The sequence below is a fragment of the Chelonia mydas genome, chromosome 10 (assembly GCF_015237465.2).
Source record: "Chelonia mydas isolate rCheMyd1 chromosome 10, rCheMyd1.pri.v2, whole genome shotgun sequence".
In the NCBI taxonomy this organism is placed as follows: Eukaryota; Metazoa; Chordata; order Testudines; family Cheloniidae; genus Chelonia; species Chelonia mydas.
Window position 1 is genome coordinate 3661647 of NC_051250.2, and position 26144 is coordinate 3687790.

Sequence of the window (26144 nt, forward strand, 5' to 3'; positions counted from 1 at the left end):
CTACTTGCAGCACAGCAGCCCCCAACAGTAGATTTGCCCACTCCAAACTGATTCCTGACTGACCGGTAGCTGTCAGGCGTTGCAAGCTTTCACAGGCCTATGGCCACTCGCTTCTCAACTGTGAGGGCGGCTCTCATTTTGGTGTCTTTGCGCTTCAGGGCAGGGGACAGCAAGTCACAAAGTTCCATGAAAGTGGCCCTACGCATATGAAAGTTTCGCAGCCACTGGGAATCATCCCATACCTGCAACACTATGCGGTCCCACCAGTGTGTGCTTGTTTCCCGGGCCCAGAATCAGCATTCCACGGAATGAACCTGGCCCAACACTGCCATGATCTCCCAATCGGCACATGCCGTGCTTCTAGGAACCTCTGTGTCCATGTCCTCATCAGTATAGTAATCGCGCTGTGGTTGCTTCCTCACCCGGTTTTGCAGGTACTGCACATACTGCTGGATAATGCGCGAGGTATTTACAATGGTCAAAACTGCAGCGGAGATCTGAGCGGGCTCCATGGTTATGGCGCCTGCACGGATTATCCTGGAAAAAGGGCACAAAACGTAGGAGAGCAAAGGAAGGCAGTGGAAGAGGTGCTGTTCGGTTCACGATAGCAGAAAAAAGGCAGGAAATGGTTGTCTTCCGTAGCTTTCACAGAGGTGGGAGCCAAGGACAGACAACATGGAGAAGCTCGGTAGCGTGGCAAGAATGGGAGAGCAGAGTTGGCGGCAGAAGCTGTGTTGCTCGGTTCACAATGGCCGAGCAGAGTTGGCAGCAGAAGCGTTGGATGAGGAAGAGAAAGAGTCGATACTAGAGATTACGAGAGGAAATGCGAGGTGGATTCATAGTAGCAGGAGAGCAGCGGTGCACCATCTGCTGAAAACAGTATGGCGCCTACATGCCAAAAAGGCGCGAAACGATTGTCTGCCGTAGCTTTCACAAAGGGAGGAGCGACTGACGACACACACCCAGAAACACCTGCGAGAATGTTTTTGCCCCATCATGCAGTGGGAGCTTAACCCAGAATTCCAATGGATGGCGGGGACTGTGGGATAACTACCCACAGTGCACGGCTCTGACATTTGATGCTAGCCTCAGTACTGTGGACGCACTCCGCCGAATTCACGCGCTTTAGTGGGGACACAGAAGACCGAATGTACAAAATCACTTCCGAAAATTCAAATAGAATAAATTCAAAATAATTTCGTACTGTAGACGTACTCTAACTATGCATGCAGGCTTGGCTGTGGATTAAAAGCCTCTCTCTCTATAATACATTGCTCCAACTGTTAAATAAAACAGTTTGGTTGAAGGAGGCCGTTGGTCACTATCTCACTGCTCTCAGGTTCCCAAAGGAGGAAAACACACAGATGCTGAAATGCAGGTCTGGTCTACGTGACAGACCTATACCGATATAACTCGGTCACTCCAGGGGGTGGATTTTTCACACCCCTGAGCGATGTCGCTATACCAACTGTAGCACTGTCTACACAGGGGGTTATGTCACCAGGAGAGCTTCTCCTGCAAACAGAGCTACTGCCTCTCGGGGAGGTGGATTAACTCTGCCGATGGGAGAAGATTTCCCCCGTCGGCCTAGAGCCGGCTTTATTAAAGCACCGCAGCAGCGCAGCTGCATCAGTACCGATGCAGTGTTTTAAGTGTAGATTTGCCCCCACCCAGACCTGCAGGGTGCAAGCGGCTGCTGTGCACAGGGTAATGCCCCCAGGCTCCGGTCAGAGTGGAAGAACAGTGAGATCTCTCCTTGAGACAAGTAAGAGCAAGAGGCTGAACCCCTGAAGGGGTTTACTCAGAGAGACCAGAATGGGGACAGAGGTGCAGCTAGCCCCATAACCCTGACACAGCCCTTGGAGAGAATCAAATGACATTCACTGCAGATCAGTGTCACCTGCCCTTGAAATGTACAAGTTCTGCTCAATGAGCAGAATTTATATTAATGGGTGGACCCACGTTGGAGCTGCTCATTCATCTGCCAACACTGTCCCGTCCCTTTATCCCAGGTAAGTCCAGGCTCTGGCTAGTTGATGCGAGGTCAGTAATCTTAGTCTGCACGGCCTGTGTGCTTGGAACACACACTACCATCCTCCTCGCAATGCTAGTCTCTCTCTGATACAGCCAGCCATCCACACAGCATCAGCAATTTTGTTGAGGAAAGGTACAGAGGCAGGCTGGCTACAGAAAGTCAACTGGCACCTACACAAGCTGTCCTGGGTATACGTGTGGGAATGCTCCAGGAGGAAGTCAGAGAGGCCCAGAGTGGAACAGCAAGGGGTGCATCTTTTGGGAAAGAAACAAGGCCCGGTGGCATGAGCCCAGGACTGGGAGTCAGGATCACCAGCTCTCAGTTCTGGGTTTGACGCCGATTCCATCTGTAGCCCTGGACCATGCACTTCACTGCACTACCGATCTTCCATATGCAAAATGGGTATTGGGCACAGGGGGGTGCCATTGGCACAAGGTTTTGAAGTGAAACGTATTACAACATGAGCTCACACTGGCCACCCCAGTGCTCTCATCACAGCTACATTTTCCCACAGAACCAGAGAGAACCAGGATGTGTCGGGTTTACAAAAAAACATTTTAAGAGGATGCAGGGGACAGCGTTCAGTTACAGAGCTCAGAAAAACAAGGGCTTCCAAAAAGCTCTGCTCCCAAATTCGGCCAGGAGAGCACCCCCTTCTTGACTCAGAACACCAGTTAATATGGAAAGCAACTCCTCTACTCAGGAAAGGAAACAGGCAAGCTCCTTACCACTTCCATCACAATGCAAGGTCCAAGGAGAAAAGAAATGCAGCTTTTTTAAAAAAAGGTCCAGTTACAAAAAAATCTTAAATTTGCACAGCTTGGCAAATGCATGAGGAAAACACAAAGGTGTAAGCTTCTAATTAGCACCAAGATTCACACGGAGAATCAAGATACAGTTTCTGAAGAGCCTCATGATCCAGGAGCCAACAGTTCAAAGACTGGTTAAGTGAGATGCTAGTGTTCTTGATTCAGCCACTGACAGAACAATGGAAAGCCAAATTAGAAAGTTTGCATCACTCCCATCAGCTAAAAAGGAATAAACTTGGGAATTAACTGGCCCTTTGGCTTTATGGCTTTGGTATGATGTTCTTTCTCCAGCTGGCTGTGAAAATGAAATAGAACTACAGCGAACCTTTTCATTTCAATCAGGGTTTTCAGTGTGTTCTTGTAATTACGCCATGACACTGCGTAGTGCAGGACTCCTGCCTCTGATTTACAGCTAAGCACTTAAATTTCATCTTCTCAGAACTCTTAATCATCAGGACAAAGGCTCGCCCTGCTCAGAATATTAAGTGACCCGTGAAGGTCGCCAGCTTGCCAACACTGGAGGTCAGAGTCTTATTTAGACACAGAACAGGTACAGCCCTGGCAGTGGCACCTCCAGCCCATTGCCCCATCAGAGTACGCCAAGACTGATGGGAAGATGCCTCGTGTCTAGGGGTGAGGAGAGGTTATTTCCTTTGCCCAGCCAGTCTTTGGGCTCTGCAGTCGACGCCAATCACTGACATTTCTGAGAGCTTTTAAGGACGCACTATGCACCTCTCCACTATGAAGAGAGACCCCGCCACCCAACCCCTGCAATTTGCATCGACCCACAAACAGCTGAGAGATGGTCACGCCCTCCTATTACCGCTGAAAGGGGAAAGACAGTATTGCGACGAACCCTACCAAGCCAATCACGCCCCTTCAAAAGGGGGAGTTTGGACATAAATACAACAGCCAGAAATCCAGGAGCTTCAAGATAAACAGGCAAGCAGCAGCAGCAGGGTGCGCACTGGGGGAGAGCGTGAACAGGTGCAGCCCTCCCTTCAGAGCGTCCTGTGACAGAGACGGTGGGATGGGATCACAGAGGAACAGAACAAAACACCCGGTCTGACAGGAACCGGGGGAGAAGGAAGCACTACAGACAGGCTTTGCGCAGAGAAATGGCAGTCAGCTCTGAATCGAAGAGCTCTGAATATTCCCAAGCAAGGCTGGAAATCCTGAGCGGAAACCCTTTCTACAGCTCTGGAGTTCCAAACTCCAGAGTGAAAATCACAAAGGCAGAGAAATGCCTAAGGCAGAGGAAGAAACCGTCTCCTGCCCTGGAAACTGGGCAGGGAAACCAGGCTAGGGATGAGCCCAAGTGGAAAGGCACAGAGTCAATCATTTCCCCCCCAAGGCTGGGGGTCTGGTGTAAGCTTTTATGGGAGGAGAGTTGGGATCAGGTTGTTTTGCAAGTTTTGGGGGGAAATGCCGCTGGAATCTCAGGACGTTCTTCCCCCTTCAGTCTGATTAGAAACAGAACACACACAGTGGAGCAACGCATCTCTGAAAGCCATGAGTCTATAACTAAAGTGACACAAACTGGAAGAAGATAATCTGTTTAAAACCCCCCCAAACAAATGACGGTTTAGAAAAATAGATGGATACAATAGCCTTTGGGCTGGAGGCACCAGGGTCTCGAGACGGAAGGGCGGAGTACCCAGAGGTTTTCTGGAGATGGTTACCAGCAATCTCAGATGCAACAGGTAAGTACGGGGCCATTCAAATCAACAGAGCATACAAAATCTTATCCCAGAGACCACTAGAGTACGAACAACCTCGGACAGGGATTGTTAAGCTTCATAATTAGAGAAAATATCACTGTTGCAAGCAGCGGGAAAAGGGAAAATTGAATTTCAATTAGAGCTGGGTGAAAACTGGAAAAATAATTAAAACACCCTTGACCAGTCACTCCAGTTTTAAAATTAATTTGCTTCAATCCTATTCAGGATCCTCATATTCACGTCTTCAGAATATTCTAGTGAGCAGGCTTTTCAGGCCAGAGTGGCCATGGAAACAGCAGATTTTAAGCCAGTGTTGGACGGTTTGCAGCGAGGGCGAAATTCAGCTCTGTGCAAAGCACTAACGTAACGTCCAGGCACAACTTAAGCCTTCCAGTTTGGCCTTCAGTGGCGCCTCGGCCTCGTGCTAGCCTTCTGCACACAGGAGAATTTCATCCCCAAACGCAAACGTTATATCCACTTCCTGCACGGATCCCACTGCAGACTCGATTCCATGAGTCAGGTTAAACCCACCAGAGAGCAGAACGCACACACGCAGCTCAGACTGTGAACGCTCAGAACAACCGAGTGACATTCCAACTATTACAACATTTGCGGGGGCGAGGGGAAGAAGAGAGAACGTGATCCACTCATGGACAATTTACAGAGGCGGGAAAGGGGGGGAGATGTAGGGGTGGAGGACACCTGTTGAATAAGCAATTAATTGAAAGTATTCACCTCAGCTCCAATTTAAACTCCGGGATTTTGTTTTGCCTCCACAATTTCTCACCAGCAGTTACAACGAGAAAGAGTCCAGCATGTAAACATTTTAAATGGGGGGCTTGGTGTAGGATTTTGTCAGTCATAGGATGAGCAACAGAGCTAATAGGATATTTCCATATCCATGATTTGCCCCCTATAGTATTGCTAGGTGGGAGGTTGCATGGATCTCACCAAGTGCGTCTGGATCTATCAAGCTGTTGGGTTTGCTAGCCACCTTCCACAAATGAGGGATCTAGAAAACGCCCCTTTGGTTAGTGATAGTTGAAAAAAATGGAAGCTACCACCCGCAGACAAGACAATGCTAATGCAAGGGCTGGGGATTGATTTGGTTGCACCTGCGTGTCTGAGAGGCAGAAGCAGCCAGAAAGCTGGTGGAAAGCAGCAGAAAGTCGGGAGATAACAAGGGAAGAATTTATAGCAGGACTCAGAGAAAGCCAAGAGACAGCTTTTTGGTCACAGTGGTGGCTGGAAAGGCAGCCTTGGAAACGTACGTAAGGAAACTGCCCCCTCTTTCAGGGGAACAGAACTTTGTACATTCTTTGTAAGTAAACAGGATCGCACCACAGAAATACCTGACACCATCATCAATTTCGCCTCCTAGCAGAAACAACCGGCAAGACCCCCCAAATGAGCTAAATGCTTGAGCTAAAAAGAGGAGACAGTAGATTCAACTATGGAAAGAGTTAATTTCTTTTTAAAGAGACACCAGTGGATGAACTAGAATACAAGATAGGAGGCCTATCCTTTGGAAGGAAACCAAGAAAACAGCATAGGAATTTGGACAGACATTTCTGTCACTTAATGAAAGTCAATGGCATATATAAAAACCACAGGGTCTTGTGGTTTCAAATGATCAGGCTAAACATACGTAACCTTCTGCTCTGGATTTGTTTCAGATGCAGCTCTACCATTAGCAATAGCATGGGTAAAAGGTCAAAGGGTCAGTTTTCATAAGCCCCCGTCCTTACCCAAACACCGTGGTCTGGCTACCCCACGAGTGCATAGAGCCTTGGAGAGGTCTGGCACTTCCTCACCTAAAAGGGGAAGATCGCGGTCTTTTCTGATGGACTCAAAATGCTCCCATCATAAAATCAGCTTAAAAAGAAAAGATGCAGAAATAATTTCTATCCCCAAACTAAAAATTAATGGACACAGTTTGATGCATTTTTTGAAAAATGGAATCATAGAATCATCGAATATCAGGGTTGGAAGGGACCTCAGGATGTCCTCTAGTCCAACCCCCTGCTCAAAGCAGGACCAACACCAACTAAATCATCCCAGCCAGGGCTTTGTCAAGCCTGACCTTAAAAACTTCTAATCCTTGCCAGGCCACTCGTATTTCTACATCACCACAGCTTTACTGCACACCATACCTTTAAACTAAAAGGGATATTGTTCTCAGAGACTATTATAAACCCTAAAACCTGGGAAAGGGGCTGTGTACATGACAGAATGATGAAAACCGAATAGAGATGACAATGCCAGATTAATTTTAAATGGGTTTCTATTCATTTAGATTTGTTCAGTCCTACACAAACCATTACAAATAGCTTTGCGGAGACCTAATGGTTTAACATTCTTGCAAATTAATAGCCTACCCTCTGGCAGGTTGGGACCACTAGACCATAGCTCCATAGCTCATCCTCTTTGGGAGGAAAGAGGATCATGCCTCTCTTTCAATGTAGCGTTGAAATCAGATGCCAGAGAGTGCCTTGGATGCTGCATGAAAACCGTTACAGGTAGATACCTGGGTCCGTGGAAGTACCTTGGACAGATCACTCATCATTAGAGAGAAGCAGCAGGGACTTTGCAGACTGTCCATTCTGTTGGTGAGCTGCTGCTCTGGCCAGGGTGAGCTGTAGAAGACGACACCATGGGTACGTTTGTAGAGCTGTGCATGCCAGACAGAGACATAAACGAACTGTTTATTCACAGTGTTTTATCAAGCAGAGAGATGCAATCTGGCACATGCACGGTGAGGACAGGGCTGTACGATTCAGCACAGGAACAGCAGGTCTCCGGTGCCTACTAGACCGGCCCCGCGTCTCTGCTCTCCTGCCGGGGCGCTGCGGGGGGGGACACTGCTTCAGAGCGGAGCAGTTCTGCAAAGCTGTTCCTCTGCTTTTGGCACGCCTTGCACCACTTCTCCGTGGCCCAGAGGTGGCAATCAGGAGGACTGGCTGGGAAGGGACGACAGCCAGGGACGCCAGGCTAGACTAGGCCTTTCTTGAACAGCCACAGCACTGGGCGCTCACTTTTCAAAGAGATGCAGACTCAAAGGTCCCGTTGAGGAATCGGCAGTGGCCTCTGCTGGATGCATTCAGACCCACTCCGGCGTTTGGGTGATTGTGTCATCCGCTATGGGCCGGGCTGCTGAGTGGGCAGAAGCCTTAATTGTACTGGTACCTGGAGGAGGAGATTTTAGTTACACGCCAGCGGGGTATTCCTGTAATTTTGGAACAACTGGTCCCAGACTTTGCTCCCCTGTATGCAGTTGAGTTGACTGCTGTGATAGCTGTAAGTACAGGTGTGTCAGGCATGGATTATTTACAGGGGAGGCCAAACTTACTGGCCCTCCGAGCCGCATACAACAATCTTCAGAAGTTGGGGAGCCCCAGCAGGCACGTCCCATGGGGCTGGAGCCCCGAGGCCCCCCTCCCTGCTGGGCAGAAGCCAGAGGCAACACATCGGGGGCCACATGGGGTCACGTGCCCCTGCATATTTTTGCCAGGGTTTGCTGGCCCCACTCGATCACATGGTGCCGCCAGGCCACCGCCCTGCACGGCAGCGGCTGGGGCCGACCCCGGGGAGAGGCCACACCGAACAGCTGGGAGCTGCAGGGCGAGCTGCTGACTTTGCTGCTGCCTCTGGAGCTGGAGCAGCGGCCCCTCCCCAGGGCGCGAATACTGGGGAGCAGCGGGGGGGGGGGGCACTGAGGGCAAGGGGAGGCATGTATGGGGGGCTGTGACTCAAGCGGTTGGCGGGAGGCCAATTCTCAGCAGGTACCAGTCGTCTCTGGCAGAAGCCCCACGGCAGAGTAGAAGCCTTGAGCTTCTTTCCCCCTAGTCTGCTAGGGGAGGATGGGGGAAGGGGACACATGACAGGGGGCTCCAGGAGCTGCACTTAAAGAGCCACATGTGGCTCGCGAGCCGCGGTTTGGCCACCCCTGGATTATTGCAATCCCCAGTGATGCAGAATTCCCCAGAAACCAGAGCGTCTTGGCCATCCCCGGTACTGCAACCCTGCGATACAGCGGCATGGCTTGGGCAGACCGGCCGCCTTCGCTTGGAATTCTCTGGCTGCTGAGGGTACAACCAAACCTTCAGCCGGCCTTGGGTCTGGGTTTCAGGACCTTAGTGGAGGCTGGCAGTTAGACCAGGTGCTCTGCATCACGGGGATTCAGGTTTTCTTCCCAACTGCCCACGACCCCAGCTGTGACCTTGGGTAAGTCACCTACCCTCTGTGCCTCAAGTTTCCCCATCTGTGCAATGAAAGAGACAGGACTTCTCCCCCAGGTTGGCGAGTGGCTTAGTTCTGGAAAGAGTTTTAGAGTCTCCGCGGAAGCCGCAACGTTTTACGTTTGCGGCGGAATCTCAAGATACTTTGTAGCAGCCCTTACCACGATGGGAAATATTTATTAATTTCCCTTTTCATTAAACAGCAACAGCCTAGTATTTGTCAGTATACAGTCCCTTCATTCTAGCTCACTGAAAACAACATATAGTTCATTTAGTTTAGTTAAAAAATTTGATGCCAAATCCCTAGATTACACAAAGAGTTGTGATGTGACGGTTTGGTTATTAGACAAAAACACAAATTAAAAACCATATCCACTCGTGCAGCAAAAACCTCCCGTCTTATCAAGCCACAGCCTCATCAGCCCTGCAATGCAAACTGTAAGAGATGTACAATTACACGGCTGCTGCAGAGAAGACAGTCTTCTGGCTGCACATCTCCATGTCCAAAAACCATTAGTTCTTTTCAAAATCCATAATAAATTTCAGCAGAGTTACATAGTTTTCTTTGTATTGTATCGCCACATGACTACTCAATATACGTTGCATACATGGATATGCTGGAGAAGTGAGTTAACCATAATTTGATGGTCTACTGGTACTAGAAAATGCAGACGGTGTTCCAATGGATAATTCATAGGACTTCAGTATCTAAAGTCAGTGTTCTCGGCCTTGCATTGGGTAGTAAAAAACAGTCTATTTTAAAAATAAAATATTGAGCAATTACTTTCAGCAAACCCGAGTCCACACCTTTAAATATGGTTATACAAAGCCAGCTGTAACTCAGCAGATACGTAAAACTCCTCCACCTGCCCTGCCCCTACAGTCTACTGTATCTGCAGGTAGCACAACCTCTGGTATTTCCACAGAGATTTCGAACCATTCCCTTTATCTCTTATCCTAGGCACTGTACCAGAAAAAGACAAATACTAGAAAGATATTGTTCATACACCTGCTTACTAGCAACTTGAAAGGAACATTGAGCTCATGGAAATCCTCCAAGAAATAGAAGAGATCTGAGGAACTACTGAAAAGAATCCCGGGAGGGAAAGGGGAAAAGAATCAGAAGTTGTTAGAGGAAAAGTGCACGTTTTCTACAGAATGAATCTAAATGCGCTGAGCTGTATCTAGGTATTAAGGACACTAAAAAGCTGACAAGGACATATTTTTGCTTGGTTTGGATCACAGGCACAGCAAGTACCTAACACTTCTATCTATACTTGGGGCAAGATTCTTCCAAGTTTTGAGCTCCTGCGTACCAAAAAAAGAAAAGGAAGGAGCAGACAGGCACAGCAGGAAAGGTGTTATAGGACAGTAGCAGATAAAGAACAGGTCATTGATTTATTATAGGGTCACAATCAGTATTCAGCTGGATATATCAGTCATCATAGCAATGTGAAAAACAGGCCCAAAAGCTACGGTTACAGTGATGCAAAAGGAGTGGCATCATGCTATGAAAGGTGCGATATACCCCAAGTCCATACTGTTAGTACAGCTAGTCAAGCACCAAAACAACCGATTCACAGATAAAGCACCAATTTCAACATGCTACGGTTCACAGGGCTATCAGCTCTTCAGGAGACTACTACATAGTTGTGAAAGCGTTCACCAATCCCAGATTTACAACATTTAACACCAATATCTGAATATTCAAACCAGCAGCTCATTCAAATATTCAAACTGTGGCCAATAGGAGCTGTGGGGGCGGTGCCTACGGGCAGTTGCGCACGGAAACCGCCTGGGTCCCCCGCCAAGGAGCCGCTGCCAGAGGGGTGTGCCAGTCGCTTTCGGGAGCCGCTGGGCATCAGCCAGCGCAGGCACAGCACCACCCAAATGTCAGGCGGACCACGTCCACGCAGGCGTGGCTTGTGGGGGGGGGGGCCCCACTGACTGTTCTGCCCTGGGGCCCGGAATTGCTGTCAGCGGGCCGGATCCACTTCACTGAAGTCAACAGGACATAAAAACATGCTTAAGAACTTTCATGAACCAGGGACTTACAGTAATACACACGCACACTAATGTCCTAATGTCTTCAAATCGGTTGTAATTAACCATAGCCAAAAAATGATGTTCTCTCTGTCCTAGTTGAAGTGACATAACTTCCTTCAAGTTTAAGATCAACTCTGCATGAAGTTTAAAAAAATATATAAAGTAAAACCACAGCCAGCTCTGCTTCCACGAAAACAACGCCGGGGATCTCTGGTGAGGTTATTTTATATTTAATTGACAAGAAATGCATTATTTTAAATATTGATTGCACAAAGCGCAGGTTTGCTCACCCCCACAGACCAATTCTCAGGACAGATGCAGCCTAAGCACTGCCCTTTTCTTTTAAGCCCTCACTAATTCACAGATGGGCTCAGAAACTGCAGCTCTGCATGCGAGAGCGAAAACAGGGGTGTGTTTGATTTCAGGCATTAGTTTTTAAATAAAGAATGAACAGACTTTAAAAAGCACATGCTCCAAAGCAGGAACGTTCTGCCTGTCTCAAATAAATTCTCTTTCCCTGGACTTAAGGCTGCATCGTGCCTAGTGCGGGGAGGCTAAAAAGAGGAAAATATCTCAAGATGCCATCATGTTCACACAGCAGCAGGAGACGTGAACAGTTCGGGGACAGACAATGGGACTCCGAGTCTCTTTCATCCTTAGGCCAATGGCTCAAATCCAGCTGAGATGAGGAAGTGACTGAAGGTTGTTCCTCTGGTGGCCAACAGGACATGAGTCTTCCTGCAAGTCCAGAACTGGGGGACACGTGCTGCCCATGACAACTGACCGCCTCTCAGCGGAAAGGCCGGCCTCTTCATGCATTGCATCTCAGTGGCCCTTCAAGGCTAGCCCAGGCCCTTTAGTATTGGTGATGCCCTTGGAGTTTTCACTGGCCCTGCCCATGCTCCACCCGTCTGTGGGGAGGGAAGGGACTCCACCCCCCACGGCCGTCAGTCTGGCACATTCCACCAGAGCGAACCTCATTCAACAGTGCAAACACAGAGGAAAAACACATGCAGTCCCTCAAGCCAGGCAAGCACAAAGTGTGGTGTTCCCCTCCCCCTCTTCGCAGCAAACCCCCAGCGACGTGCCTCCTTTGGGTAGGGCTGTCCTAAAGGAGGTTGTGCAGAGACACCTTGGATGCACAGAAGACAGGACCCTCTGACTGCTCCCCACTGGGACATGGCCTTCGCCGATTAACACATCTCTTTGTTGGACTGAGTGGGGGCTTTCCTCGAACTAGAATCGGGGTTCTCCATGGAGATGCATCCTTACGCACAAGAACCCCCACGCCTGAATCCATCCATGGCATAATCCCGCTGGCATCAACCGCGCATAGCCCCGATTATTTACCCTTCCGTGCAGCGGAGAGTAGAACGCAGCACAACACATCCCCACCCCCAGCCCCCGCCCAGTTCTCTCATCCATACGGGGGCAGGTTGGCGAAATGTACATAGCATTAGGGTTGGGTTGGGTCTTCAGCTGGTGCATGGAGGCCCAGCTCCATTGAAGCGAACTAAAATACGCTGGTTTATTTACACTAGCTGTACCACGAAGAATTTGTCCGACACGTCAGCGAGGTACTTCAAAATAAAGCTGCTTTCCAGCTGCTTCGTTGAAAGACAGACTGGCCGGACCCAGACACATACGTGAAGCAGCCACAGTCCTGGCTCCACATTAAAGAAATGGCAGCAAATCTGCAGCGGAGAGAAAGCTTTGAACATCTAAGCCTGCCCAGAATGGGATTTCAAAGGGAAAACCACTGAACTTTCCTAGGCCTGTTATCTGGAAATATTACACAGCCTGGATCGAGGCGGCTTTCAACGCCCAAGCGCAGCAAGCCAACAGCCGCATGCATGGAAAGTGGCTGACAGCAGGTTCTGCCAGGGAAAAATCAAACACCAGCTGTGGCTATAAATGACAACTGGGTGAATACTGAAAAATACATTATTTGAATGTAGACAGATGTTTGCAAATAAACACCCACCTGTTTGTCCTGACTGAATCTACGACCCCATGTATGTTCCATAGCCATTCAGCCGAATGGTTTTTTCCTTTTCTTCACCGCTTTCTTCTTTCCCCTGGTTCCGTTCACACTTCGGGTCTGTCTGGAGTACAACCACAGGTGTGAGCGGAGCTCGTGCAGACATACCCAAGCTGGCTTTAACCTACCTAGCTCAGGTACCAGAACAGCAAAGTCTCCCAATTAATTACCCAGGGCTCCAGGTGCTTTTGCACAGCCCGTATGGAAGCCCATCCCGCCAGAGCTTCACTGCTCCGGTATCCAAGCTAGCTAGATTAACGATAGTTCAGCTACGTCTACGCAAACTGCAGTCACTCCCTGAAGTGCAGACTTACCCCTAGGTTCTGCTTTACTGAGCGCCACAATCACTAAATTGCTGAGCTAGTGAAAAAGTATCCAATTTTTTTTTTTAATTGACAAATTTTCAAAAATTCTGCAACAAAGCTGTGGAAGGGGAATTTAGACAGCTTTTTTTTTTTTCTCTTCAAATTCTTCCCCCTGATTTTTTGCCCAGCTGTAGAAGGGGTTGACTGTCAGAATCGGAAGGGCGTTTCTAGTTTTGGAACAAAAAAGCATGAATGACGTCTGGCCGGATTCAACAAACCCGCAGAGTCAATGCAACGTACGTTTCGTTCCTCTGTAACTACGGCTCAGCCCTTGTGTCTGGGCACCGCACACAAAAAGCCACATCTCCCAGTCATGGGCCTTTTCCTACATCTGCAGCCCCCCTGTTCAGTCGTCCCCCACCCTGAAGTACTGGAACTAGAGATGCAGCAGCTCCCCCTGGCTTGAAGGATAGGGCCCATCCAAGGATTACAGTTCTGTTCAACCGCTTTCAGCGCACCCACTATACAGATTGTTCCAGCACCCCGCCTGCACCTTCCCACCCTGCTCCTTTCTTGGCTTCCTCCCAAACCACCCTCCCTTCCTTCCAGGCACAGTGCGAAACCTGGGAATGATTACATTAAGGGAAAGCCTCGTGCATCAGCATGGAGACGTCGTCCAGATGCATTCAGGGAGCCATCTTTTTGACTGCTCTCCTCTTTTAAAAAAAAGGAGGGGACGGAAAAATCAGTCATCCAATCAGGAAACAGCAACGATACCATTTGGCTTCAGTGACCAATCACACCCCACATATTCAGAGCCATGGTTAAACCAAATAACGCATAAGCTGGAGCACGTTTGTACAAAGTTTGTACAGTTACAACGAACAGGTTCATAGTCATCAGCATGAGTTCATGCATCATGCACAGGCAGGAGGAGAGGGTGAAAGTCAAACCGATTATTCGCTAGGAACAGGTCCGCTAGCTCACCTGTAAGGAGTGTCAGGAACTTGGGATGGTGGGTTCAGTTAGCCCTGAAGGAGGACACAGACGTAGTTCTGCCCCGACTGGACCTGTGTGGGTGTGGAACTGGGGAAGAATTTGGAGCTAATCCCAGGGTACTTTTCCGTTCCATGCAGAGTGTTAGACAAGCACGGACTAGAAATACCGGACCACTGTCCTCCTCCAGACAAGTGACACCAAAATCCTTGGCTCCTGGTCTGCTTACTTTGTGCCTTTCTCCCGTTGGCCACTCACAGGCCCAACGAATCACCTAAGGCTTGGTCTACACGCAAACTCGTACCAGTTTAACTAAAGGTGTGTTCTTAAACCAAGTTAGCTAAACCAGTGCATGCCCTTGTGTGGACACCCTTGAAACCTGTTTTTTAAATGGTTTCTGTTGACTGGAAGAGTGCGCGCAGCAAAGGCCCAAGACACCCACAATCTCTGAAGAGCCGAACACAAGCCGAACTCAATGTACGACACCAAAATATGATTCACACAAGAGACTGGAAATGCTTCCTCCCTTCCGGATTCCTTCCTCTAATGCAGAGGACTGCCTACAACCTCAGCTTTGTGGTTCTTCATTACTGGGGTAAATCATTCGACGATAAGAGCGAGGGAAGGACACAAAATCCATGTGAAATGGAGGAAATTTTGTGACCAAAACAAGTATCATCCCTTAAAAAGAGAGACACACTGCAGGGGCATGGGCAGACCCTCTAGTCTGCAAGATATCCCCAAAAGGCAGCAGCTTTGTGCCTCCTGCAGATAAGAGGGAGGAGAACATGGGCATCCCCTCCTTTGTCTCCCTAGGTTACTGGATCAACACCAGCTGTGGTTATGAACCACAACTGGACGAAAACCTTAGGTCAGTTTTTCTTGGAACGTTCATGGAGCCAAACTCCACTAAACGGCTACTCTTGGCCATTTACTCTCTCATAAAAAGCTGGTTTCACAGCCTTGTAGTCTCCTCTCTCTGGACTGCTGTCCCTTAAATAAAACATGAAATGATACAAACAGGTCGTTTTGGAGACAGGCAGGGCCCTGATGGCAAGAGGCTGCCACCCTGGGGGCTACCCTGAGAAATGGCAGCACAAATCTCTAACGCTGAAGAGAATTACTCACCTCTTCGTGCTGGAAGGGCGTCCAGCCTTCAGGAGCTCGATCCCAGCTCACCAGCAGCATGGCATGGTCACCCCTAAAGAACAAGCCCTTCACAGCAGAGAGAATTGCCAGTTAGAAACATGGGGTGTTTGGAAAGAATCTGTTACCACCTGTCCGGGCCGCAACTGGATCCCTTGCTGGAAATCCCAAAGGCTGAGCAGGTCAGGGAGGCGGAACTCCCTTGCTCCCTGAATTGGTCACATCCAGGTAAGAGCAGATCCATCATGGCACGTGGGGGTTGTCTGAAGCGTGTGCTGTGGCTGTCCGTGGTTTAGCTGTTCAGCAGATAAACTGAGGTCTCCAGCCTCCGGGGCGGTCACCAGCACTAAACGTACACCAAACTATGCTTAAAGAGAAATATTTTCTCTGGCTGACTGTTTGGAAAGCTGGACCTGTGTGGTGGCACGTTTAAAGGGCTCCTTGAAATTTAGTAGCAAAGCTGAGTTGGACGGGGGTGCCTGAGGTGTCAGTTCTCAGCCCTGAACGGGAAGAATGCAGCTGAGGAGCTGGCATACGCCACGCCAATGCACCAGGGAGCCAAGGGGCTTTGAAATGCTGAGACAACGCCGGAAACGAGGCTGCCATAAGCAACGACGCAGGATCTGCTACAACAATGCTCTCCAGCTCCAGCTCACCAAAGCGAGCTTCCTGCGCTGTCATCAGCTGTTCTCTCAGTCTGCTGGGTTCTTGTTTATTTCTGTTTAATATTCAGGTAAACGCTATGTCTGATGCTAATGGGGGGAGACAAATCCATTTCATTCCCTCATTATTCCCATTCATATCCAGGCTCTGTTGGCATGACAGGTTTGGAATACCGATGGGCTCAGGGAGGGTCTCTTCGGCGGAGCTGCTTGTGCAGCAGGTTTGTTTACAGGCTCCAGAGGTGGGGCTGCAGGAGAGCGAAGCATCCCAGCTCCGTCCGCGTGCTGGGTGTCTCGCGGATAACGAGGAGATGTGGGCATTGAGAAGTGAAAGCGCTACCAGCCACCTTTCCGAGGCAGGATCCTTTCCCAGCCCCTCCAGCCTTGAAAGACTCTTTATTCATGCTCACCTGCTCTATGCGCTGGAGCAGTTCCCGTCATCATTTGCTCCCACTCATACAATGATATGCCAGTGACTCTCAACCTTTCCATACCGGGGTCCCCCAGAGCCTCCCTTCAACTCCATGTAGCAGGCTCCAGCTGGGACTCCCTTCCCCTTTAGCAACCTGGGAAAGGCAGATGGTGGTGAACCCCTGATTTCGAACCCAAGGGATACCCACTATAAAAAAGGAGGCCTTCTTTAATATCATGGATTGTCCAGGAACCTGTTGCCAATATGCAGTCTCTCATATTGATATAGTACTTCTCATTCCAATCGATACATACGCACCTTACCAACGCAAGCACCTCTGGGGAGGAATGTAGCAGCTGTTTAAAAGGACAGTACAGTCTAAAAATAATAATCATACTATTAAGAGAATGGAATCGCTTCCTCTCTCTTACTCACACCACCTTGGATTACTAAACCTGAAGGAATGTTACACAGCTAATTAACGAGGCACTGGTTATGCTGCATCTTTACTTTTTTCATTTCGCAGCTCAGACAAAGAAAATAGATCGGACAGTCACAGTCAATTGCCACTAATTTTCCCTCCCATGCACAAGCACGACGCTGCAAAGTTCTGGTTGCAAATTCTGCAAGGGAATTTTCTGTTTGCAAAAATAGTTTCCATTAAGTTGTTTTGTTTTTTTTTTAATATTGATAGAAATATTTTGATTGGCTTTCTGTTTTTCTTTTTAAAAAAGCTTATAATATAAAACCTAAATCTGGGGACAAATTGCACTTGTCTGTGTCCATTGAACAGCACATGACTTCCTGGAGTGTGGCTACTGCATTAAATTAAAACAGGAGGAATGCAGGCACATAGAATGTAGTTACCCAAGACACTATCAGAAATTTGTGAATAAAGGATGCTATGTGGCCGTTTAATAACCGTGCGCGATCAGGACCTGTTTCAGAGCTTCTATGAACTGACCAGCACCTGTGCTGCCCAGAACTGTGCTAGGACCCGGGGTCACACAGGCTCAGAGGGACAAGTATCCCCTGTGTCAGCAACATCACTTCCAGCAGTGCCCTGGTCTGCTTTGGTGGTGGGTCCCCATGTCATTGGACCAGGCTTGACTCTGCTTTGCTTTTGAGATCAGCCTAAAGTGGTGTGGTTGCTGCAGAGTAACACACACCGTACGGCAGACAAACAAGACACACTTTCAGATGCTGCCTCTTGTGCGTCAGGGAGCCCTTCCCACAGCTCAGTGGTTGATGCACTGCACATACACCAGGCCTATCTGAAAAGGAAGCACTGCCCTCAAGCAGACTTTGAAAAAGAACCGTGGGCAGGGTGGAGATTAAACAAAACATTCCCTCTGCCAGTATTTTCCTGTGTCCCATTCAGTGCTTAATTTGTAATGGAAGCGGTGCTGGAGCTCAAGCAATTAGGAGCTGGGCTCAAGCAACACTTTCTACATTCATAACTGATGCAGGAAGCCCAGAGGTGCTGGGGCTCTGGACTGCCAAGCCCAGAGGTGCTGGGGCTCAGCCCTGGCACAAATCAAGCACTGCTCCCGTTGTTAACATCGTAGATATCTGGGTCTGAATGAAGCTCTCTCCTACCCACTGAGGTTTTCAACTCATGCTAGACCCTGCAGTGAGGTCATATGCCTGTGATTATGACATCACAATACACATACATCGAAGCAGCATCTTAAAACAAAACCATGAAGCTTCTGCTTCTCCCAGTGGCATTTCCCAGGCTATTGTTCGCGTACGGCAACAGAAGACGCGTTTTCCCACACCCTGAGATGGCAGGTCACCACATTCGGACACTCCACTAGAGCAGATAAATAAAGCAACGGCTGCGCAAAGCACGCGTGTGTAACCCTGAGTGTGCTTTAGCAGCAGCCCTGGAGGAAATCTTCATCCCCCTGAGAGCTCGGAGATTGGCATTTGCCACTCACAGAATAGTTGAATACAGGAAGGGGGGGAAAAACAACACAAAAAAGCAACATTGTATAAAGCTGTTCAATAGCACCTTACCCGGAAGTCAATTCCGACTGTCGAAATGAAGCTGCCGGCCAGGAAAGCGCCATCTTTAAACCGCACCAGAAGGCAGGTTTTGCCAACCCCAGAGTCACCAACCAACATCACCTAAAAAAAACAAAAAAACAAGCACAATGCAAAGTTAGATACTATTTTTAAAAGGAGGAGGAGGGTTTTCCTTAAGGGAAACGTAACTACTGAGATTGGTTCCAGCACCGTAGGCCCCACTGAAGTTAACGGGATTACCCATGCACTCAAAGTTAGACACATGCCTCTGTGTTTGCAGGCTTGGGGCTACAGTTAGATTCACATTTACTCAAGGCCAAGAGTTGGAACAAGTTTTCTATTTAAAAAAAAAAAAAATTAAAAAGAATCACTTGTCTGAGATTGAAGAGACACCCCCTTGGTGTCTGACTTTGACCAAAGGAAGAAAAACCCAGTACAGATTGCTACGACATCCACGAATCTGCCTTGCAATGGCCAAATGCTGCTGTTCACATGACGCTTACAGCAGATAACTTCAGGACCCTGGCACAAGACAGTATGTTACAAACGTCAATCACTTTCATTAGACAGGTTTCAGAGTAACAGCCGTGTTAGTCTGTATTTGCAAAAAGGAAAGGAGGACTTGTGGCACCTTAGAGACTAACCAATTTATTTGAGCATAAGCTTTCGTGACTACAGCTCACTTCATCGGATGCATACTGTGGAAACTGCAGAAGACATTATATACACAGAGACCATGAAACAATGGTCATATATATAATATATAATGGTCCAACTTGATGATCACTTTAGATAAGCTATTACCAGCAGGAGAGTGGGTGGGAGGAGGTATTGTTTCATGGTCTCTGTGTATATAATGTCTTCTGCAGTTTCCACAGTATGCATCCGATGAAGTGAGCTGTAGCTCACGAAAGCTCAGGCTCAAATAAATTGGTTAGTCTCTAAGGTGCCACAAGTACTTCTTTTCTTTTTTCATTAGACAGAGGTACTCGGAGAGCTTCTGTTCTCCCTGTCTCAGAACACAAAAATAAGGGGACATAAGAACGGCCACACTGGGTCAGACCAAAGGTCCATCTAGCCCAGTATCCTGTCTTCTGACAGTGGCCAATGCCAGGTGCCCCAGAGGGAATGAACAGAAGAGGGAATCATCAAGTGAATCATCAAGTGATCCATTTAATCAAACAGAATGGTGGTAAATGCAAAACTGATAAGAGTGACTATTTTTTTCTACCCACCACATAATTAGACTTTGGGACTCATTGCCACCTGCTAAGGCCAAGAATTCAGCAAGATTCCAAAAGGGACTGGTGACAGTTTGACAAGTTACTCCTTCCGAAATTTTTGCTGGCGACATTAAACCTCATAGTGCAGGATTTAAGCCAAACTCGGACTTTTAGGGACCAGGATGACACCTCATATGGGTGGCAGATTATCCCATATCCGCTACTGTGCGGTTCTTCCACCTTCCTCTGAAGCGCCTGGCACTGGTCACTCTCAGAGACAGGATACGGGTGTAGATGGACCTTGGGTCTGATCCGCTATGGCAATTCCTACATTACATACAAGTCACTGGGACTGCAGGAGGAGTAAGGGTAACAGAATCTGGCTCTTAGTTATTCTGGGTATAATAAATGTAGGTTATTTAACTAGACATCCTGTGTAACCAGGCAATTTTTGAAATACACATTAATAACCCTCGATAGACCCTCAGGACACTCTTATGAAGTACAGCCAGTATGCACAGTTCGGAGAGATTGTCCTCAAGCCTAGATGCTACACACCATTAACAGGAGCATGTGCACAAGTCAGTAACGGGGCCGAAAGCTTCTGAAGATCTGGGCCACGTCTCCGTTTTACAGAGAGGGAAACGGTAACAGTCGCACTCAGGTCTCATTCACGGCAGTGGAGCAGGATGTAGCCCAGAGAAGTCAGTGGCCTAATTTTAAGGGTGCTGAGTACCTGCAGCTTCCATTAGCTTCACTGGGATTTGTGGATGCCCAGAACCTCTGCGGGCCTGCTCCAAAGCCCGCTGAAGTGAGCAGAGTGACTAGCTTTGATTTCAGTGGGTTTTGGATCAGGCCCCAACTGACTTATTGAGGATCACTCAGCGAGGACACTGATGAAGACAGGACTAGAAACCATGGGTGCAATTCCAGCAGCAAAACTCCCATTGACTTCAACGGGGCCAGGATTTCATCCTGCCAGTTCTGTGCCTGAGCACCAGCCCATCCTCCACCCCGCTCTCATTATTTAGGGTGTAAATCGTAACAATACCCAAAAGCATTATGCTCAAAAATCTGATACACATGCACCCCCCCACCTCTCAATGTTATACACATTATAACCTTAAAACCAGAGCTTGTCAACCCAGCCAGGCAGCAGATGGCTTCCCTTACAAAGATTAGCTCTCCGCAGATCAGTCTCACTCGGGGTCGTGTAACAAACGATCGTGTCTCTGGGGCTAAGATAGCTGCTTGCGTAGCAGGAGGGATTTCCGTGCTGGGTTTCTGGCAAGAGGGCCAGTTCCAAGTTCACTTCTCAGCTCCAGACTTGGAATTCTGAGTCTGCCCAAGCGCAGGACATTTAGCGGGATCAGCAAAGTCCACACTGGGCTGTTATGCACAACAAAAGGCAAAGCAGGACAAATCTCACTTGCACCAGTCTCACTCATGAACTGGGAACAGGACAGGACAGTGGCTAATCTTTATAGGTTCACAGACACCGACTCTCTAGCAAGGCACTTGGATTTGGACAGATGCATTAAGTTTCTCATTATCTTGGGCAGCTGCCAGAATGTGAGATGGGGAAGGTCCTAGGAGTCAGATTCTGATCTCAGGTTATATGCGGACATCACTCTATTGACCTGAAGTCAGTCCCGCTGTACACTAGCGTATTGGAGATCAGAGTGTCGACTCTGCCTTGTTCTTCTGTACATAGCAACGACTTCTGGTGCAGACTAGAGCCCTCCGGTGACTGGGAATAAGAGTCGTACAAATCAGCTCTTTATGAGCTGCGGGGTCATTCATCTCTGTCACTCGTTCAAAAACAAAGACAGACCAAATTCGGTCAGAGCCTGGTGGCTCCTGCTGGCAGCTCTTTGGCTTATTTGAAACCTCTTGGTGTTTTCTGTCCAGTTCCTAATGGAGCAGGTGTTCCAGTCAGGAAAGCTGTGGCAGTGGACGGTCCCTGGCCCCCTTGCTGGCCATCTCAGCAGAGGCCAAGGACAGGATGGGTCAGAGAGGCTGACAGCGAGAGAGGAGCCTGGCAAGCTAGGGCCGAGGCAGGGAAGCTTGAGCGGCTGTCACCTCTGCTGCACCATTTCTGGAGAGGAAACAGAACCGTCCAGGCTCCAGGGCTGTGGATGTGTCAGGAGCATTGAATTCACTTCGGCCAAAGGCAACGATGTGTCACGCCACACGCTGAATTTCAATCGCATCCTGGCCATGCGGGGTGCCAAAGGCACCAAGTCTCTTTGTACACTGCACCAAGATTCGTACCTTGCTGCAACAAGCACTGGCTTCCTCACAGCTTGATCCTCAATGCCAGAGGGAACTGGGTTAAAGGCAAGGCTCAGAGCAGGCTGGGACACTGAAATTACAGATTCAGGCCAAACAAAACCAGAGCGCCCCAAGGTGGGCGCACAGAGGGCCCTGTGACTGCACTGGAACAGACACTTAGATCCAGTGGTGACAGGTGCCCGAGAAAGACGGAAGAGACACAGAACAAGCTAAAGGTACAAACTAACGAAATTCCATCGGCAGCAGGCAGAATCAGCACATTGCAGCTGGTTAGAGGAACGCTGTCATCTTGGTTTAGAAGCCAAGTTTCGATGCTGTTAAGGGGGAACCAGAGGGTTCCAATACCTGATTGCAACAGAAAGCTTTGCATTCGTCATTTTAAAAGGTCAATAGAAAAGGAGGATTTTTAAGGGGGGTGGAAAGCGATTTGCATTAAAACCACCTGCTGTATTCCTGTCACTTGTGCCTGAGACTCAGAGGGGGAAACTGACAGGCCTAATTTCACTGCTGCAGCCCGGTGACGAAGACTCCGAAATGAGGATGTTTCGGGGTGTAGAGGGGAGATTATCTGAACTGTGCCCCTTCCCAGTACGGTTTTCAGAGAACTGCTCTCCCACAAGCACAGAGAGGAACTGTATCTGGAGTAGCCGTCTGCACAAACCCCTGTGGGCAGGTTTTTGGTTCTCTCTTCGTACAGCAGCGAGAGCACAAGGACTGGGGACAAGGGGCACCACCGCCGTGCAGAGAATCCTAACAGATCACTTCTAGAACTCTAGAGGCAAAGGAAGAGCAACTACCGTACACGGGGGCCACTGACTTATTAAAGTTCCAATGAAAGCTGCCAAGATACAAGATCACAAAGGGTAACAGGGCACCCCTTAATGCCCATGTTCCTTACGGCCTATAATTGACCATACATCTTGTTACCAGGCTGTTAAGACGTGAACATCTTCAGCTCTTTCTTTTCAACCACATTTTGCAGACCCATCACTGGGTGGATTGGGGGTGGGGGGCCAGGAGAGGTTGCAGAAGAATGGAGCCTAGTAGGGTGCCGCTCTGGGAATTGCCGAACAGGGAAAGGGAGGACGTGCTCCTGACCCAGCTGTGCCAGCCACCGGGGAATGCTGTACACGCTAGCACAGATGTCCAGGGTAAAATGAAGTGTAGGTGAAAAACAAAGGAAAATCTCTGCCCTGCAGGGCTCACCGCAGCCAGGGTTCTGTGCCGGGTAGGGGAACTTTTCCTGGAGCCCTGTAGGGGGAAGTCCTAGCAGTAGCAGGACAGGCAAGCTAGGTGCCAGGGGATAGGTTTGGGGGTGGGGGTTTTTTGCGGGGGCGGGGGGGAGACAAGAAGATCTGCCCTTACCCTCTCCACTAACTCCCTTTCCCCCTGGCTCCAGGGAGACCCTCCTCTGTACCCAGCCCAACTCCCCCGCTGCCCAGCGGCTGCTAAGGTGCAGCTCCATGGCTCTCTGCTCCGAGCTCCCGGGCTCTATTCCGTCCACAGAGTGAAGCTGCAGGGCTCGGTCCCAGCCTCGCCTTCCCACCCGCCTCCGACCCTGCCCAGCCTCCCTGGGAACAAAGTTTGCGTGGAGACTCGCGGCAGGGGAGGGCGAGGAAGATCGAGGGAGCTGCTGTTCCCAGTGCGGATCCCCTCCCTTTCCCCAAGCCTCCCCTGACCCATCGCCAGGGGCCAGCTTGTTCTGCCTGACTGGGGGGGTCATTTAACCTGTCCAGCCACCCCGCCCCCAGCGGTAACCCGCTCCCGTTCCCCCTTGGAGGTGGTTCCCCCCTCTCCCCTTCTCTGCAGCCACAGCCCGACCCGCCACCCCGACTCTCTGCACCTTGCACCCTACTCCCGGACGGGCCCAAGTGCACGACGCCCTGGGATAACACCCCGAGCCGGCACCCAGCGCAGGGCTCTCTCCCGAGGCTGTGCCGTGCGCCAGGACACCCTGGCCTCGGGCTGCAGCCTGTTCCTGAACCCCGCTGGCCTCTCCTGGTCTCTGGGGCTGCCGGCTCATTCCTCTACCCCCCCCCCGCACCCCCAAGCAGCCCGCGCCAACCAACGCCAGGTCCCTGCGCCCCACATGGTGCAAACACCTGCCCTTAAAACTTGGGGGGCGGCCTAGTCTTCGCGCTCAGCTCTCCCCGTGAGCCTGCGCGCTAAGTTCTGGGGGCCAAACTCCCCCCCCCCACATCGCTCTGGGATCCTCCAACCCCTCGGGTCTGCGACCCCCGCTGGAACCTGTGCGCGCCGGGACACTCCCCGCAGCAGCGGGTCCGTGCACCCCGGGCTACCCTCCCCAGTCCCGGGCTCGGTGCGCCCCTCCCAGCGCCCCGGGCTCCGTGCGCCCCTGCCCGGTACCCTGGTCCCCTCCAAGCAACCTAGCCCTCCGCACAAACCCTGCGGTCTGTGCGCCCTGGCCCAGCGGTTCCCTCCCCGGCCCCGGGCTCCGTGCGCCCAGTCCCCTCCCCGGCCCCGGGCTCAGTGAGACCCTGACCGGCACCCTGGTCCCCTCCCCGGCCCCGGGCTCAGTGAGACCCTGACCGGCACCCTGGTCCCCACCCCGGCCCCGGGCTCAGTGAGACCCTGACCGGCACCCTGGTCCCCTCCCCGGCCCCGGGCTCAGTGAGACCCTGACCGGCACCCTGGTCCCCACCCCGGCCCCGGGCTCAGTGAGACCCTGACCGACACCCTGGTCCCCTCCCCGGCCCCGGGCTCAGTGAGACCCTGACCGACACCCTGGTCCCCTCCCCGGCCCCGGGCTCAGTGAGACCCTGACCGACACCCTGGTCCCCTCCCGGACTCCGTGCGCCCCTCCCCAGCCCCGGGCTCCCCCCCTCGGCACCCTGGTCCCCTCCCGGACTCCGTGTGCCCCTCCCCAGCCCCGGGCTCCCCGGCACCCTGGTCCCCACCCCGGCCCCGGGCTCAGTGAGACCCTGACCGGCACCCTGGTCCCCACCCCGGCCCCGGGCTCAGTGAGACCCTGACCGGCACCCTGGTCCCCACCCCGGCCCCGGGCTCAGTGAGACCCTGCCCGGCACCCTGGTCCCCACCCCGGCCCCGGGCTCAGTGAGACCCTGACCGGCACCCTGGTCCCCACCCCGGCCCCGGGCTCAGTGAGACCCTGACCGGCACCCTGGTCCCCACCCCGGCCTCGGGCTCAGTGAGACCCTGACCGACACCCTGGTCCCCTCCCCGGCCTCGGGCTCAGTGAGACCCTGACCGACACCCTGGTCCCCTCCCCGGCCTCGGGCTCAGTGAGACCCTGACCGACACCCTGGTCCCCTCCCCGGCCTCGGGCTCAGTGAGACCCTGACCGACACCCTGGTCCCCTCCCGGACTCCGTGCGCCCCTCCCCAGCCCCGGGCTCCCCCCCTCGGCACCCTGGTCCCCTCCCGGACTCCGTGCGCCCCTCCCCAGCCCCGGGCTCCCCGGCACCCTGGTCCCCTCCCCACCCCCGGGCTCCGTGCGCCCCTGCCCGGCGCTCCAGGGTCCGGCCCTGGGGTCGGTGCTCGGGTGCTGCCCTTACCTTGAAGGCCACGTCGTAGAACTCCCCGCTGCTGCTCAGGGAGGGCCGGCTGGGCAGCACCGCCCCGTTGAGGGGCAGCTCCGGGCTGGGGCGGCTGCTGCCCCCCTTGGCTCTGGCCGCCGCGCCGCCGGCTTGGCCGCTCTCCTTGGCGGGGGGCAGCGCGGAGGAGGGCGGGGAGCTGCTGCTCCCCTTGCTCTTGAGGGTCTTTTTCCTGGACATGCCTCCGGCTGGGCAGCGGCCGGCTCCGGGGCGCGGGGGCGGCGGGAGCGGGGCGCTCAGCGCGCAGCCTGGGCCAGCCGCCTGCAGGGGAGCGGGCGCAGCATCCCGGCGCCGGCCCCAGCGCGCCGTGCCCGGCGCATCCCCCGGCCGCCGCTCTGCCCCGGCTGGCTCCGGGCTGCCTCCCGCTGACGGCCACCTCCGGCAGCCACTGGGAGCGCCGAGCCCAGCCAGGCTGCCAATGGCAGGCGGGCAGGGGCGGGGACCAGCCCCGGGGCTCCAGCTGCAATCCGCCCCGCCGAGGGGCAGGGAGAGGGGCGGCTGCGCGCGGACCCGCCCCCCTCCCTGGCCCCGGGGCCGCCTGCGCGCCCGGCTGCGCTTCGCGCCGCTGCCCCTCGGAGAGGGAAATGCCCCTGGCCCGGGCTCCCCCCGG

General features: G+C 51.6%; 1 protein-coding gene across 2 annotated transcripts in view; it reads right to left on the reverse strand.

Moving 5' to 3' along the window:
• The window catches only part of RAB26 (RAB26, member RAS oncogene family), a 213126-nt gene extending 187254 nt beyond the window's left edge, over positions 1-25872 (reverse strand). The window contains exons 1-2 of one of the 2 annotated variants that reach the window (XM_037911327.2): positions 25496-25872; positions 18434-18544 (exon numbers count right to left, since the gene is read on the reverse strand). In XM_037911327.2, the coding sequence (XP_037767255.1) occupies positions 18434-18544; positions 25496-25714 (330 nt within the window). In that variant the 5' untranslated portion in view covers positions 25715-25872. Of the gene's footprint in view, positions 1-18433; positions 18545-21939; positions 22060-25495 lie in introns of those variants that run through there. The other variant, XM_043524005.1, reaches the window with a different exon arrangement.
• Between the last annotated feature and the right edge of the window lie 272 nt (positions 25873-26144).